The 18101-nt window shown below is 39.7% G+C and overlaps 2 protein-coding genes across 2 annotated transcripts; one reads left to right on the forward strand and one right to left on the reverse strand.

Annotated features, from left to right (window-relative positions):
• The first annotated feature begins 335 nt into the window (after window positions 1-335).
• LOC123857444 (olfactory receptor 51E1) lies at window positions 336-1957 on the forward strand. Its single transcript, XM_045894280.2, is given in 2 exon segments — window positions 336-747; window positions 750-1957. Coding segments are annotated over 2 exon segments (942 nt in total). The 3' UTR covers window positions 1280-1957.
• Window positions 1958-10883: 8926 nt separating this feature from the next.
• Window positions 10884-12441, reverse strand: LOC123857443 (olfactory receptor 51I2-like). Its single transcript, XM_045894279.3, has one exon. The coding sequence runs from the start codon at window positions 12311-12313 to the stop codon at window positions 11351-11353; it is 963 nt and encodes a 320-aa protein (XP_045750235.1). The 5' UTR covers window positions 12314-12441; the 3' UTR covers window positions 10884-11350.
• Between the last annotated feature and the right edge of the window lie 5660 nt (window positions 12442-18101).

The following is an 18101-nucleotide window of genomic DNA, read 5'->3' on the forward strand; positions in this document are numbered from 1 at the left end:
GGTGGAAGTCCTTTCTGATGCTGGCCATGAGCTCTTCTTCACACTCAACTGCTTTCTGGCAACTTGTCTTAGTATTTCACTTGTTTTCAAGATTGACTTTAGAGGTGGGATTAATAATTAGAACTGGGCCTTGAGTTACAAATGGTGGTTAGGTTGAGTTTAGGGTAGAATCAGAGTTTGGATAGGCAATGAAGTTAGAGTTTGGGTCAGAGAATAGGACATCAGGGTGGAGGGAAAAAAGCATGGTATTGGGATCCTGGAGGATCTGACAATGGCTTGTTTTTGTATTCCAGCCTCAACCTGCCTGGCACTGGTTGAGGCTCAGCATCTTCACTATGGTGGACCCCAATAGCAATGAATCCAGTGCCACATATTTTATTTTAATAGGCCTTCCAGGCTTGGAAGAAGCTCAGTTCTGGTTGGCCTTCCCATTGTGCTCCCTGTGCCTTATTGCTGTGCTAGGTAACCTGACAATCATCTACATTGTGCCGACTGAGCACAGCCTACATGAACCCATGTATATTTTTCTTTGCATGCTTTCTGGCCTTGACATCCTTATCTCCACTTCATCTGTGCCCAAAATGATGGCCATCTTCTGGTTCAATTCCACTATCATCCAATTTGATGCTTGTCTGCTACAGATGTTTGCCATCCACTCCTTATCTGGCATGGAGTCCACGGTACTGCTGGCCATGGCCTTTGACCGCTATGTGGCCATTTGCCACCCATTACGCCATGCCACTGTGCTAATGTTACCAAGATTGGCCTGGCTGCTGTGGTATGGGGTACTGCACTTATGGCACCCCTGCCTATCTTCATCAAATGGCTGCCTTTCTGCCACTCCAACATTCTTTCCCATTCCTACTGCCTACACCAAGATATCATGAAGCTGGCTTGTGCTGACATCCATGTCAATATCATCTATGGCCTCATTGTCATCATTTCTGCCATTGGCCTGGACTCACTTCTCATCTCCTTGTCATATCTGCTTATCCTCAAGACTGTGTTGGGCTTGACACGTGAAGCCCAAGCAAAGACATTTGGTACTTGTGTCTCTCATGTATGTGCTGTTTTCATATTTTATGTACCTTTCATTGGATTATCTATGGTGCACCGTTTTGGCAAGCGGCATGACTCCCTCTTACCCATCATCATGGCCAACATCTACCTGCTTGTTCCTCCTGTGCTCAACCCTATTGTTTACGGATTCAAGACAAAGGAGATCCGGCAGCGAATACTTCGTCTTTTCCATGTGACTACCCATACTTCAGATCCCTAGATGTCAGTGAAAACTTCCCTTTTACTCAAAGTTTTTCAATTCAGATTTTAATGTCAACATTTTGGAAGACAGTATTAGCGAAAAAAAATCTTCACTAGTAGAAACACAACTGATTCTTTAAACATGAAACTGGTTGGAGAATCTCTATAGGATAGGGGTAGACCCATATACTACTGATTTCCATTTTAAAATATTTTCCCTTTATAATTCTCTCTGTATAATTATTAGAACCATGAAGTTGTTGTGGCTGGAGGGTTATTCCTTCCCATTTAACCATGTAGTCCAAATCTCTAATTGCTTGCACTGATAGTCCATAGCATTCTGAGATGAGAGTGGCACATCTAAGGGATCTTGATGAAAGGGTTAAGCATGGCAAAGTAAAATAAACACAAGAGTGCAGTACAATCAGATAATCTGGCTTAAAACTGTGATTTCCTCTTCAGAATCCCCAACTGTTTTGGATCCCAGGAAAAGAGATATACCTGGATTTCCTTCTTCAAAATAATCTCCACAGAGAATAAATCATTTCTGTTCTTCTGGGCACCAGCCCTTAAGAGGAGGATTAGAAGTAGAACCTTGAAAAGACTATAGTTACCTACATGAATGAGAGAGAACATAATCTGTTTTGAGAGTTTTCACAGCTCATGGACACTTTTCCTTAATTTTCTTATCAACCTTTTGATCTGGGCAGGAATATGATTAGTATCACTATTATTCCAATGGGGAAATTGATGTTAATGGGGATCAGTGAATTATATGAGGTCACAAAAAATTGTCTTTTGATGCCAATCCCATATTGTGGGGAGGATCTGCTAGAGAAACCCGTGAGTTAGTTATACATTTCCAGAGTCTTGCATTTTTTAGGGGAGGTATTTAATTTCCTCCTCACTCACTTAGTATTGCATATAGGAATTTCCTGTTAATGTTGCTGATGGCTTTAATCCCAATAGTTCTGGGTTCATTTGCCACCATACTTGGGTAGTAGCAGCAGAAGTGTGTTTGGTTCATTCCCAAAAAGTGGCTAGTTTGGAAAATATTGTGGTTAGCAGTGGAGGCACTCACTGGATACCTGGAGAGACACTTTATGGAGAAATGCAGCTGAGAACACTTAGAAGCTCATGTCAGAAATGGCGGGTCTCTCACAGACCAGGAATCAAGAGCTGAGCAAGGCCAGTGGCCCATGTGGCTAGCCAGAAAGCAAGGTTAAAGCAAGCATGGCTTCAAAGAAACTGAGTAGCTCATATAGGTGGACACCACATATCCCCTAGGCTCTGAATGGCCCTGCAGGGGAAGCCCATAGCATTAGTGCTTGTAAAATAAGACCGTGGGAGAGGCCAATAAAGACTACACCCCTCCTAGCTGTACTTAGCATGAATATGGTCCCAGAGGTCTACCTAAGAGCCTCACAAGGTAGACACAACACTTCTAGAGGAGGAAGAAGAATGGGAAGGAGAGGGTGTGGGCTCTACGGGAGTGCAGTGGGAATAGACAGGGCAGAAATGAGACCACCACCCATGGGGGGGGCAATTAGACTCAAAGAGAGGTACGTGAGTGTGAGAAGCAGATAGTGTAGTAGAAAGCATGGCACAGTGCCAGCCAGAATTTTCTGGCTATAGCTAGCAGACTGCTTGGTAGAGAGGCTATGGAGAGAGCACATCAGATTTCTTGGATTGGAATCCAGAGGATGAGAATTGTGAGCAGTGTGGAATCTGATATGTTCAGGTGAGTGGTGGCCAACAGAACTAGGAACATAAACTAGAGTCAGTGCAGGCTTTGGTCATTTTGGATGGAGGAACAGCCTCTTACCCAGTAGTACCCTGACATAGGGATTGAGAGAAAGAGAGAATGAGAGAGAGAGAAAGAGGAGACAGATGTTGGTTCTTAGTGGGAAAGCAGTATATGATCACTGTAAACAACCTTATAAAATATAAAATATAAAAGAAAAATATAATAAATTCCAGTAAACTTGTCACATTAAAAGACAAACTTTTTTTTTTTTTATTATGTTAGTCCCATACAGTACATAGTTGTTAACATTTTGGTGTTAATTTGTCCAGATCTTTTTTTTAAGTAGGCTCCATGCCCAGTGTGGAGCCCAATGGGGGACCTGAACCCACAACCCCGAGATCAAGACCTGAGCTGAAATCAAGAGTTGGACGCTTAACCAACTGAGCCACTGAGGAGCCCCTCTCCAGATTTTTTTATAAGTGTTTGTATGCATGCTTTTGTATGGGCATATGATGAATGTGTGTATCTGTTTTATATTTGAAAAAATATATTTGAAAATATATCCATTAGAGACATGGATAATAAACAGATGAATCAGACCCATTTTAAAATTTTTTCTAAAGATGCAGCGATTATCCTAGATTTTAGAAGGGATTCCAAGTCTGTGGTAGTTAATATGCTCAGGATAAGTTTCATGGATTTGATCTTAAGTGACTTAACCATTTTATGAGTATAAACACACACACACCACCACCACCACCACCACCCCTACAACCACCTTCCTTATGTAATTTTTTAATAAATACTAAATGCCAGATATAGAGACAAACTATAGCAGGACTCTGACTTCTAGATCAGATTTCTGGTCACTTATTTCATGAATACTGTCTGGGTCACCTGGAAGGGCCTGAAGTTAAGGACTAGAAGGAGAGGAATGAGAGGCTGCCTCTTTTAGGAGATTTGGCTGGAAGTTAGGGTATGTTCTGGACAAAGACCTTCATCATGTGCCTTTCACATGGGTATCCTTTTACCTTCCCCATTTCCTTTGTTTGGACATTGCTGTCTCTGTCCCTACCATCTAAACCACTTGGATCTTTGTTGGGTCCTGGAGTAGTCTGAATAATATTAAATCTCAGTCTATAAGTTACTCATTTTTTATGTTTATTTAGAAATGTTTCATAAACATGCCTTGTGTTCTCTATTCTGACTACTAGTGCTCTAGTCCAGCTACTCACCTCCTGCTTGGAGGATTGCTATACCTCCACATTTGTCTCCTTGCCTTGAACATCTTTTGCACTAGTCCTAAATCCCATGTAGTTTGCAGAAGTTTTTTCAAACACAATTCCGATTATCTTGCTCCCCTACTTAAAATCTGCTGAGGGTCTTTTATTGCCTGCCATATAGCATTACTTCTTAGAATGACAATAGGCCATTCTTTTTCACTTTTATACCTGTTCCCATCTTATTTTTTCAGTGTACTATCTCTAATTTTTCCACATAGTGTGTTTTTCAGCTACTTTATAGTACTTGCTCTCAATGGTTTCATGTACTTTTAAATCCGTTTCACTCTGTTTCCTTTGAATTGACTTTTGCCATTTTTTTCTTTTTAGTAACACCTTATAAAATGAAGCTCTTTATCATTTGTCAGGCCAAAAGAAACATTTTCTTTTCAGTGTCCCCAGACCTTTTGGCTCATACTTTAAAACAGGACCATTTATAGTTCAGAAAAGTTTGGGTGAGACTTCTGAGTCATATATGTTCAAGTTAAAAAATATCCTGTATTACTCCTTTAATTAAGTTGATAAGACTCCCTTGGGTACGATGGACATACATGTGTAGGGTTAACCCTTCCACTGTCTTGCCTTTAAGATAGACAGACCTGAATTTGGGAAAAGACCATATTAAACCATTGGTTTACGATTTCAGAGTTGATGTATATTGTATATCTCTTAAGGTACAGTAGTCCCCCCTTATCCACAGGGGATACATTCCAAGACCCTCATTGGATGCCTGAAACTGCAGATAATATCAAACCCTATATATACTCTACTGTATTTTTCCTATATATACATACCTATGATATAGTTTGAGTTATAAGTTAGGTACAGTATGAGGTTAGCAAAATAACTAATAATAATACAGAACAATTACAATATACCATAATAAAAGTTATGTGAATGTGGTGTCTCTTTCTCAAAATATCTTATTGTACTGTACTCACCTTCCTTCTTGTGATGATGTGAGATCATAAAATCCCTACAGGATAGGATGAAGTGAGGTGACTGATGTATGCATTGCAATGTAGCATTAGGCAACTATTGACTTTCTGATGACATGTCAGAAGGAGGTTCATCTGCTTCCCGATGCAGCTGACTGTGGGTAACTGAAGCCATGGAAAGTGAAACTGTGGGTAAGGGGGGGTTACTGTATTCTCAGAACAACTTCTTATCCATTCCCCTCACATCTCAAAGCTTTCTTTATGTTAAACTTGATCCAAAGGGAATGAAGCTGATGCAGAATCAGATTATAGTTTGCCTTTTCTACTCCTAAGGAAGCTTAACAGGGATACAGGGCTTTTAATCCTAAGAAAGTTGAAGAATGGGGGGATGGAGAATCTGGATATCTGAAATGGAGACTTAGAAGAGGATTCAATTGTTGGTGTTTGACTTCAGCATGAAAACTGCCAGGCAACACTTCATCATGGAAACTGGTAGTTAAAGGAGTCTCTTGGAAAAATGGACATTCCTGAGAGAGGTTACAGGAAGAGTCAGTGCTGAGGCAGGTGGCACCATATCATCACCATGTCATGAGCCAGCATCACCTAATTAACACATTTATGTATTCTCTTATTCAACGTAAAGTAAGAACTATTTGGGGGCACTAAACAAATAGAGAAGAATAAGACAGAGAACCTCACCTTAGGGAGCTTTCATTTACTACATATTCTCTCAGCAATAACCATGTGAGCTTGCTCCTTGACCCCAAAGTATCCTTTCTTTATAACGTCTGTCACTTAGAACAGAGTTGGGGTGGATGAGAGAAAGTCCACTTTAGACCAGAAGTCCCAGGGTAGTTTACATAGGAAGTAGAGCTGCTCTTTTTCCAGGGTCTTCTTCCCAGACATGTCCAGAGCCCTGACTTACTTCTAAACCCATTTCCTCCTCCTCCTTCTCTTATTCTTCCTTTTCATCTTTTTCACCACCATGATTGACAGGAAATCTGTTCCCTACCTTCATTTTTAAGCTGTTCTCATGAGTTATTGTTCTGTATTAAAATATAGACATATAGGGCGCCTAGGTGGCTCAGTTGGTTAAGCGACTGCCTTCGGCTCAGGTCATGATCCTGGAGTCCCTGGATCGAGTCCCGCATCGGGCTCCCTGCTTCTGCCTCTGACCCTCCCCCCTCTCATGTGCTCTCTCTCTCTCATTCTCTCTGTCTCAAATAAATAAATAAAATCTTGAAAAAAAAAAATCTTTAAAAAAAAAAGAAAAAAAAATAGACATATAAATGTAGGGAGAAGCCACACTTTCAAAGGTAGGGAGTGTGGAATTTTGAAGGTAAAAATTGCTTCTAGTGAAAATCACCCAGAAAAAGAATCTTTAGAAAAGGGGGTGATGGGAAGGAAGATTCCAAGGAGTGAAAGATGTATCACCCTTTCTTGATCCAGACTTAAGATGTTTTAGGTCTTCCAAGAAATTTTCCATCTCATCTAAGTTGTGAAATTTATTGGCATAGTATTTTCTTATAATCCTTTTAATATCTGCGAGGTCACCACTCTCATTCCTGGTATTGATAATTTGTGTCTTTTCTGTTCAGTTTGCCAGGAGGCTTACCAATCTTAATGCTTTTCTTAATGAAATAGATTTTGGTTTCATTGATTTTCATTATTGTTTTCCTTTTTCTGTTTTGTTGATTTTCTCTCTTATTATTTTCTTTCTTCTGCTTATATTGGTTTTAATTTTCTCTTCTTTTTCTAGGTTCTTAAGGTGGAAGCTGAGGTTACTGGGGTCTTTTTTCTTATACAGGTCCTGTAGTGCTATACATTTCCTTCTAACTACTTGCATCTCACAAATTCGATATGTTTCATTTTCATTCAGTTCAAAATAATTAGTGATTCCCCTTTTCATTTCTGCTTTGACCTGTAGTTATTGTAGATTCTGATTCAGGAGGCCTGGCATAGAGGCTTAGCAAGCTATAAATTTAAAAAGCCTCCATAAATAATTCTGATAGTTAGCAAGGTTTGGGAGCCATTTGGATGTCTTCAAGGGAATTCAGGCTCAGAGTGTCCATAATCAAGCTCATGATATTCTTTACCCAACTAAATTTCTCTATTCATGTTTCATATTTCAGTTAATGATACCACCATTTACCCTGAAGTGTCCCAAACTAGCAGTCATCCTTGGCCTTTCCTTAGCCTTCATATTTGATCCAAAATCAAATTATGTAATTTCTACTTACATAAGTTTAAACCCATCTCTTTCTCTTTATTTCCACATACCTCGTCCAAGTTTCCACAAAATCTCAACTATTTCAGTGGCCTTCTAACTGATAAATTTGCATGCCTGTTAGCTTTAATTTAATCTGTTCTCTACAACACAATATAAAATGCTGTTTTAAAAATAAATGTGATTGTGTCAAAACAACCCTCATCCATGATTAACACATTAATTATTTTCCATATTTCTCATTGGTTCTCATTTATGTTTTCATACTTGTCTTGAACCATAGGTTCTTTGCTCTTTGACTTCCAGTCACACCACTTTTCATTCCATTCCTTTACTGTACCATGCTTCCCCTTCTACAAGCTCTTTGGAGACAAGGCTTTCTTTGCCTAATATACCTTTCCCTAAACACTCTCCTTTTTCTTAGTTAATTTCTCTTCAAAATTTGGACATCCTCATAATTATCATTTTTTGAGAAAAGCCATTCCTAATCCTTTGAACAGGTCAGATACCCTGATTGTGTACTTTCATAGAAACATCCATTAATTAATCCATTTATTTAGTCACTGTGGTAGGCAGAATTCTAAACACCCCGCGGAAATATCCTGTTCTAGTTCCCCAAACCTTTGAATATGTGAAATATCACTTATGGGATTGTGTTATATGGCATAGATGACCTTAAGATAGGTGGGCTTGAGCCCATATGAGTCCTTAGAAGAAGAGACATTTCTGCAACTAGCTGGTGACAGAAGAAGTCAGACATATTCAAAGCATGAGAAGGATGTGATGCATTGTTGCTGGCTTGGTGATGAAAGGGGTCATGTGAGCAGCTTTAAGGAGCTGAGGAAGGCCAATAGACAACAGTTGCACAACCTCAAGGAACTGGCTTCTGCCAACAGCCCAAATGAATATGGAAACAGATTCTTCTCCAGGGCTTCAAGATAAGAACCCAAGTGGCTAACACCTTCATTTTGGTTTTATGAGACCCCCATTTAGAGAACTTCACAAAGCCCATCCATATCTCTGACCTGCAGAATGTTAAGTAATAAATGGATGTTGTTTTAAGATGCTAATTTTTTAAATACTTTTTTGCAGCAATGGAAAACTAATACAGTCATTGAATACATTTTTAGTGCTATTAACATTAAGTGCTATTAAAATGAGTGCAAACCTTGCCTTGAGAATACAATGCAGAACAAAGGTGGCTCAGACTCTTCTTTCATTGAACTTATAGTCTACTAGGGGAGGAGGAGCCTAAATGTCCTTAATGTCATTGCAAATTTGCATTTATTTGGGTACATATTTAGTCTAGTTCCAAAAACCTTTGAATATGGTAAAATGCCACTCCTATGATTGTGTTATGTTAGATGGCACAGTTGAGTTTAAGATAGGGAATTTATATCCAGATGAGCTTGAGATAATTACAAGAGCCTTTAAAAGAAGAGACATTTCTGTGGCTGGTGACAGAAGAAGTCAGATATTTAATTGATGTGTATTCCTTCCATAAAAAAATAAAATAAAACCAGCATATTGGACCTACCTGGGTGCCATAGAGCAAAAAAAAAACAAAAACAAAAAACAAAAAACAAAAAACAAAAAACCCCACAACATTATATTGTGCATTTTCAGAGGTTGTTTCATTTGAATTAGAATTTTAGGTAGTTATTTACTTGTGTCAATTTGGAGATTTTGATTTTAAAGTTTTACTATCCTCTGGCTTCTGTTGTTGCTGATGAGAATTCTGATGTTAATAATTTTCTGTATTTTGTAGATGATGTATCTTTTCTTTCTGAAAATTCAATGAAATTCTATAATAAAATATAAAAAAAAAATCAAGTTTGATTTTGGTACCTTTGTATTCTCATTACCTAGCAGAGTTCCTGGCACATAGGGGTCACTAAAGAAAAAAAAAAAACTTTTTGTTAAAACGTAAAAGGTAAAATGCTCCCAAGTTAGATAGCTGATTAGTATAGACACAGGTTTGACAGATTTTGAGTAAGGTTTGTTTCCTGACTCTAAATTTTGTGTTCTTAACCACTATAACACATGAGTCTACTTACCCAGTGCAGACACCATATACTAAGATCTTGTAATATTGAACCTCATACTTTTGGGAGAAATAGGGGGGTGGTTAAGAAGAAAGACACACATCCCCTTTCAGCTTCACTTTGTAAGGTACACTTGAGGAGTCAGTTCAGTGTCTCACTTGTGATTTTAGCTCAGGTCATGATCTCAGGTCCTGGGGTCAAGCCCCTCATTGGGCTACGTGCTCAGTGGGGAGTCTGCTTGGATTCTCTCCATCTCCCTGTCTCTCTGCCCCTCCTTCACTCATGTGTGTTCTCTCTCTAAAATAGGTAAATCTTAAAAAAAAAAAAAGATAAATCTTGAAAAAAAAGAAGGTATACTCAAACAGAAATATATTAACAAATCTTAGTAATGTAATTTTTTTTTCCTACAAAAAGTCTTTATGGAGCCAAAGTATTTCACTGAGGTGTGAAGGGCATAAATTCTGGGAAAATGGCCTGGGAGATCCTGTATGGTGAAAAAGTAGGAAAGCCTCACTAGGTGAGGGACTTTAGTTCAATCAGTTGGTTTGCACTTCTCATATCTCCAGGTCAGCTATCCAAGCTCAACTGGAAACCTTTCCACAGACTTTGCAATTATTTTTATGTATTCTTTTCTCTGAATGACCAGAGTAAACATTTCCAAATTATCTCTTAATTAATTAATCTATTGCCCTTTTCCCCATTCAAATTCATATATACATTCAAAAGAATTATTAAGCAGCTATTATTCCACAGACACCACTAGAAACTGAGTATATTTTGGCACCCTTGCTTGGGGTTTACAGTCTAGTCGAGGGACAGACTATTGCATATGTACATATATTGCATAGGAGACAAGCACAGTCCAGTGAATAATGTAGAAAAGAAAATTGGACAGGATTTTCTGAGAAATTAACTTCTACTTGACTAATGAGAAGCGAAGGTAGAAATGATACATAGATAAGGGGATGGGGGGAGATGAGAACATTACAGGCAGAGTAAATGGTGTCTGAGAAGACCCTGAGACCAGATAAGAGCTTAAGCTGATAGTCTTTTTGGCTCCAGTCTTGCTTATATGTCAACACACTTCTAACCTGCAATTCATACTCCTCACTTATTTTATAGTAAAAAATATTTAATAAATGATTCATACATTTTTGGACAAACCAATCTACTCAGTATAGTATGTGTAGTTCTGTACAATTGTGTACAATTTGTACAACCTTTCTGGCTTCATCCTGTACCACTCCCTCTTCAAACTCTATGCCACAGTTACACTTGTATAGATATAACAAGTGGTAGAGGGGTAAAGAAGTTCAGGAATGCTTATCTTTCCATAAAACATTTACTTCTTCGAAACATGGAGTCTTTTTTTTTCATGTTGCTCTTTCTTCCTAGGTTTTTCTCTTTTTCACTGAATTCCTACTTTGCCTAGAAAAGCCCTATACATTTTTCAAGATGAAATTAAAAGCATTCTCTCCTTTGTTGAGGTTTGTCTGATCTTCCCAGGCAAATTCTGGCAACTACTAATTTGCAGTTCCTCTAGTAATCTCTTGCACAGAACTTTATTATGGTACTTGTATTCTGGTTCTGTATTTACCTGCCTTTGTCCTGATACAAGATTGTGTTTGTGGAGAGAAAGAATCATGTTTAATATATTTTTCAGTCTTTAATCCTCAGCACTGTTTCCAGTACAAAGTAAATGGTGACTGTAAATTTGCAACATGAATAATCCTGATGGTCTTCCCACTAGCCTTGGCTAGGAGTTTTCAGTGCTTGCTGAGGGTAGCAGTTTCCTGTAAGGAACAGGAAGTTTCTTTTATGGTACCCAGACCCTGTTATATTTCATAGTTTCATCAGCCTTGGTCTTTCCTCTTTAGCATCCTAATCATGGCCTCCCTGATGGGCTTGGATTTCACACTATAGATGATGGGGTTGAGCACAGGGGGCACCACCAGGTATGTATAGGCAACCAGGGCATGTACAATGGGGGGTAGGTGCCTCCCAAAACGGTGTATCATGGACATGGTAATGCCTGGGATGAAGAAGACAAAGACAGCCAGGATACGGGAGACACATGTGTTGAAGGCTCGGATGCGTTCCCTGGGAGATGCCAGTCCTAGCACTGTGTGTAGGATGAGAGCATAGGAGAGGACGATGAGCAGAGAATCTGTGCCACCAGTGGACAGTACCACATAGAACCCATAGAGGATGTTTATGGTGATGTCAGCACAGGCTCTTCTCATCACATCAGGATGGAAACAGAATGAGTGGGACAAGAGGATCTTGTTAGGGCAGAAGTTCAGACATTTAAGCAGGAAGGGCACCGGGAAGAGAGAAAGGGTAGCACGGGCCACAATGGCCAGTCCAACCCTAATGATGACATTATTGGTGAGGATAGCCGCATAGTGAAGAGGGTTGGAGATGGCCATAAAGCGGTCAAATGACATGGCCAGGAGCACCGACGACTCCACCACAGAGAAGGAGTGGAGGAAGAACATCTGGACCAGGCAGGCATTGAAACCTATGAGCCGATGGTCAAACCAGAGCACAGCCAGGGTGGTGGGCAGTGTGGACAGGGTGAGGCCCACATCGGTGAGGGCCTGCATGGACAGAAAGTAGTACGTGGATTGGTGCAGGCTGGAAGTTCTCCCCACAGCCAAGAGGATCAGGCAGTTTCTAGTGAGGGCCACAGTGTACGTGGAGGAGAAGGGGATGGAGATCCATCCATGAACAGCCTCCAGCCCTGGGATGCCAATCATCAGGAAGGCATGTGGCTGGAAGAAGGAGATGTTGACATAGGACTGGGAAGGGAGCATCTTTGGAACGTAGTTGAGGTCTCCAGAAAGATGTGGCCTCTTCAGTCAGGGAAGAAAAATAAGGATAAAATCATTGGAAAATATACCAGCTCTGATATTAGGTGACATGTGTTCCTACATATTAGCAAATATGAAATGTAAAGGGATTTAAAAATGTACTCCACCTAAAAGTCAACTAGAGAATAACTATGATTTAAATCTATTGACTACAACAGTGTCATTTTATACTATAAAACACTGATTTCTTCATATATTGAAGAAAGCAGTGCTTTCTTTAAGAATGTGAGATGATCCTAAAAAGCCTAATCAAAAATGCTCTATTTTAAACAAGAAACAGTGGTCTCATGGAAGTAAATTGCAAACATATGATGGAAGCCTGAAGGGTTGATGGCATGGGCTTGTTATCCTTCTTTACTTGGATTCACCTTTAAATTTCCAAATAAACAGATAAGTAAATAAACAAATAAAAAACTCTCTAAAGATAGGTCAATAAAAACAACAGAAGGAAAACAGTCACTGAAATATCTTTTTTTTTTTTTTTAAAGATTTTATTTGAGAGAGAGAGAGACAGTGAGAGAGGGAACACAAGCAGGGGGAGTGGGAGAGGGAGAAGCAGGCTCTCCACTGAGCAGGGAGCCCGATGTGGGGCTTGATCCCAGGACCCTGGGATCATGACCTGAGCTGAAGGCAGACGCTTAGTGACTGAGCCACCCAGGCGCCGCACTGAAATATCTTTTAACAAAGATTAAAAAAAAAACACCAAAAGTAAATCCGAGAGCTAAAGGGGTTTTACTATGAACGCTGGGTGTACAGTTTTGCCATATCTAGCCAATGTGATAAACTCACTCTGAAGGTAAGAATGACTTCTTTTTTTTTCCTTTGGGGGAGGTGACAGCATTGGGTCTCTAAAAAAGATTGCATATATTCTAATAGAATATTTTAAAGGAGAATATAATGAATTTTTGTATTCATAATAAATATAGTTTTGACACTGTCAGTTCTGTCATCCTCCATTTCTTCTCTCTCAAACACTATTTTAAACAAAAATTAATTCCTGGTAGAGCTCATCCCATTGAAGGATGAGTAACAGAAAAATTCCAACATAGAATTTGTGCAGACATATTATATAAAAATTAAAAGGGATAAAACATGTTAAAGATATGTAAAAATACTCTTTGAGATAAGGAATTATTAAGGAAGGAGAAGAAAATTATGGATAAAAATTTTATAAATAAATAAAGAAATCATGAACCAAATTAAAATTTTTGACATTTAGGTATAAAAATGAGTTGATAATAAAAAAAAAGTGAATACCAAAATGGTAAGCCAAAGAAAATAACATGAGAAAAATAGTCCAGCATCCAGAAATATGGGATAATTGGGGAAATATAAATCCTGGTTGAATTCTTGATGATGATCTTTTATTTTGCTGTGATTATAATACTATGGCTGTGTTTTAAGATTTGAAAATATTTGTAAAATAAGGAAGGACATTATATGGACTTCAAAATAATTGGGAGAGTGGGGGCCACCGATGGTAGGAATTGTGTAGTGCCAGCTGCCAAGAGTGGCTATGAGCTGATGATTTTGGTAGCTAGGTATGGGTATATAGAGATCAAGTTTGTCTTCTCTCTAATTTTGAGAGGATTTTATTATTTTTCATAATAAAATATTAATAAGTCAACAGTTTTACTCCATAAAAAGTGACAACGTTTAATGGGAAGAGTTTTCTAATTAAACATGGTGAATTGCACACAAATCTTTACTCTTCCAAAATCTCATATAAATGATAGTAAAAATTAAAAAAAATATTATCTGGCAGTGGCAGAAGAACAGGATGGGATATAAGGTATATCAACAATAGGAAGAGTGGAAAGAAACTGGCACAAATAGAAGATTAAGTTCGTAGAGAGGAGGTTATGCCACACATCCACGTCAAAAGAACTAAGGAGTTAGAGTTGATAAAGGCAAGAGTAAGGAATGGGATTGAAAACAGGATGATTTTCTAGGGAACAGGTATATGATTCCTTCTCCTGTCCCTTGCATTCTTGCAGAAGACAGGTTACTTTCTGGAAAAATTCTCCCAGCAAGGTTCTGGACTCAGAGTTGCCAGACAGAAATGAAAGATTGACAGTATTGAAAACAAGGGAATTGAGGAAAGGTGAGACTTCCCAGCTGTTTTTCACCACTTGGATCACAGAGTCCTGGTTACCAGGATTACTCTGTACCACCAAAGGGCCACTATGGGAAGCCAGACCAGTGTGACAGAGAATGCGTGTGGAGAAATGCCAGTCCAGACAAGGAGAAGGATAGCTGAGATGCTGAACCAGAGCTCAGATGACCTCAGAAAGCCAGATGGGAAGAGAACTTGGCACGTTTTCTCATCCACTTTCTGGAGAGACGATGAGGGACATCTCTCCCGGAATGTGGTCTGAGCTTTAAACTCCCTGAGCCTCAGGTAGACAGCCTCCTTCAGGCCATCTTCTCTAAGCAGGATATGGGACTAGTATCTCTTATGGTCCAAGACTTATTACTTCTCTTTCTTCTGTGTTACTTGCAGACCCTTCCCACTGTTATCTCCATCTCAGGCTAAGGTGCTGGTGGCCACCCATCTGGGAAGTGGAGAAGGGGATGTGTTGGGGCCCCAGGTTACTCACCCTGGCTGTTGTTCCAGGCTGCTCTACCACTCCACATCCTGTAAGAGCCCAGGATATCTTTGTGGCAGAGGGATTGAATTTTATCTCACTACACAGGGACATCTTGGCAGCAGTGCCTATCTCCAAGGGAGGCCCGACTTCGGCCACTGAAGAGTCACTCTGCTCAGATCCCTGGGGAATGGAAAAGTTAAGGCTAGCTTTGGAATCAGGGGAAGCATTTGGCGGAACTAAACCGTAAGGGGTCAAGGGAGAGACTGAATCATGGATTCTACAGTATCCCACCACGTTGAAATGGTTATATTCAGAGACTATCAGCTTCAATAGCCCATCTGCATTTGAGATCCTTCCAAGACAATATTCCTGAAGCCTCTTGACCAGCCCCAGGATCAGTCCTGCAGAAGCTCTTAGTCTTTCTAGAGGGTAGAGATATGGAGCTAGAAGTTGTGGCCTAACCCAGCCTGAGGGAATCAGGGAAGCCTTCCTAGAGGAGAGGGAGTGGACTTCTGAAAGGCCCACAGACCTGTTCCAAACTCTCAGCACTTATTCTAGGACAGACACTAGGACTTTGGGCTTGCAGCTCCAGCCTAGGGCTGGCACGGATTCTTCCCACACTCAGCCTGGGGCTGACCTGCTGAATTACTACTTTTTTTTTTTTTTTAAGATTTTATTTATTTTTTTTATTTATTTGAGAGAGAGAGAATGAGAGACAGAGAGCATGAGAGGGAGGAGGGTCAGAGGGAGAAGCAGACTCCCCGCCGAGCAGGGAGCCCGATGCGGGACTCGATCCTGGGACTCCAGGATCATGACCTGAGCCGAAGGCAGTCGCTTAACCAACTGAGCCACCCAGGCGCCCTGACCTGCTGAATTAAAGTTCAAAAAGGAGGGAACTTGGACAGTGGAAAGAACATGTACTACAGAGCCAGGCAGACAAGGGTTTGGATTCTTGCTCTGTTTTCCTCACCAAATACAAGCTCTGTCTCCATTCTTTCTTACTTTCTGGAGAGTTCTGCCACAAATTCGCCTCAGCTCCTTCCTCAATCCGTTTGGACTGTGGTCATTCACCTGGAGCTGCTTTCTAGGGATACCTTGACTTTTCTCCTCTTTGATTTTGGCTGCACTCTCCCAGCTGAACTGGGCCCAGCCTGTCTACCTTTCTCCCCCTGAGATAAAAAAAAATTATTTATTTATTTATTTATTTATTTAGTTAGTTAGTTAGTTAGTTAGTTTTTTTAAGTTTTTATTTTAATTTCAAGTAGTTAACATACAGTGTTATATTAGTTTCAGGTGTACAATATAGTGATTCAACAATTCCATACATCACCTGGTGATCATCACAACAACTGCACTCCTTAGTCCATATCACCTATTTCACCCATTCCCCCCCACCTCTCCTCTGGTAACTATCAGTTTATCAGTTTGTTCTCTGTAATTAAGAGTCTGTTTCTTGATTTATCTCTCTCTTTCCTTTGCCTATTTGTTTTGTTTCTTAAATTCCACATAGGAGTGAAATCGTATGGTATTTATCTTTCCCGGACTTATTTTGCTTAGCATTATGCTCTCAGGTTCCTTCTATGTTGTTGCAAATGGCAAGATTTCATTCTTTTTTTATGCTGAGTAATATAATATATATGTATACCACATCTTTTTTTTTATTCTTATGTTAATCCCCATACATTACATCATTAGTTTTTGATGTAGTGTTCCATGATTCATTGTTTGTGCATAACACCCAGTGCTCCATGCAGAATGTGCCCTCCTTAATACCCATCACCAGGCTAACCCATCCTCCCACCCCCCTCCCCTCTAGAAACCTCAGTTTGTTTTTCAGAGTCCATCGTCTCTCATGGTTCGTCTACCCCTCCGATTTCCCCCCCTCATTCTTCCCCTCCTGCTACCTTCTTCTTCTTTTTTTTTTCTTAACATATATTGCATTATTTGTTTCAGAGGTACAGATCTGAGATTCAATAGTCTTGCACAATTCACAGCGCTTACCAGAGCATATACCCTCCCCAGTGTCTATCACCCAGTCACCCCATCCCTCCCACCCCACCCCCCACTCCAGCAACCCTCAGTTTGTTTCCTGCAATTTAAGAAATCCTCATATCAGTGAGGTCATATGATACATGTCTTTCTCTGTTTGACTTATTTCACTCAACATAATACCCTCCAGTTCCATCCACGTCGTTGCAAATGGCAAGATCTCATTCCTTTTGATGGCTGCATAATATTCCATTGTATATATATACCACATCTTCTTTATCCATTCATCTGTTGATGGACATCTTGGCTCTTTCCACAGTTTGGCTATTGTGGACATTGCTGCTATAAACATCGGGGTGCACGTATCCTTTCAGATCCCTACTTTTGTATCTTTGAGTATACCACATATTCTTTATCTATTCATCAATCAATGGACACTTGGGCTGCTTCCATATCTTGCTATTATAAATAATGCTGGTATAAACATTGGGTGCATGTATCCCTTTGAATTAGTGTTTTTGTATTCTTTGGGTAAATACCCAGTAGTATGATTGTTAGATCATAGGGTAGCTCTACTTTTAACTTTTTGAGGAACCTCCATACTATTTTCCACAGTGGCTGCACCAGTTTGCATTCTCACCAACAGGGCAAGAGGGTTCCTTTTTCTCTACATCCTCACCAATACCTGTTGTTTCTTGTGTTTTTTTTTTCAGGCAGTCTTGCAGGTATGAGGTGATATTGCAGTTTTGATTTGCATTTCCCTGGTGATGAGTGATGATGAGCATCTTTTCATGTGTCTGTTGGCCATCTGGATGTCTTCTCTGGAGAAATGTCTGCTTATGTCTTCTGCTTATTTTTTAATTGGATTATTTGGTTTTGGGGTATTGAGTTTTATAAGTCCTTTATATATTTTGGATACTAACCCTTTATCAGATGTGTCATTTGCAAATTCTCCCATTCTGTAGGTTGTCTTTTAGTTTTCTTGATTGTTTCCTTCACTGTGCAGAAGCTTTTTATTTTGATGAAGTCTCAATAGTTACTTTTGCTTTTGTTTCCCTTGCCTCAGGAGACCTATGTAGAAAAAAGTTGCTATGGCCAGTGTCAGAGAAATTACTGTCTATGCTCTCTTCTAGGATTTTTATGTTTTCAGG

This window comes from Mirounga angustirostris, unplaced genomic scaffold (assembly GCF_029215605.1).
Source record: "Mirounga angustirostris isolate CCGP_5_RB_7025 unplaced genomic scaffold, mMirAng1.0.hap1 SCAF_13, whole genome shotgun sequence".
Taxonomy (NCBI): Eukaryota; Metazoa; Chordata; class Mammalia; order Carnivora; family Phocidae; genus Mirounga; species Mirounga angustirostris.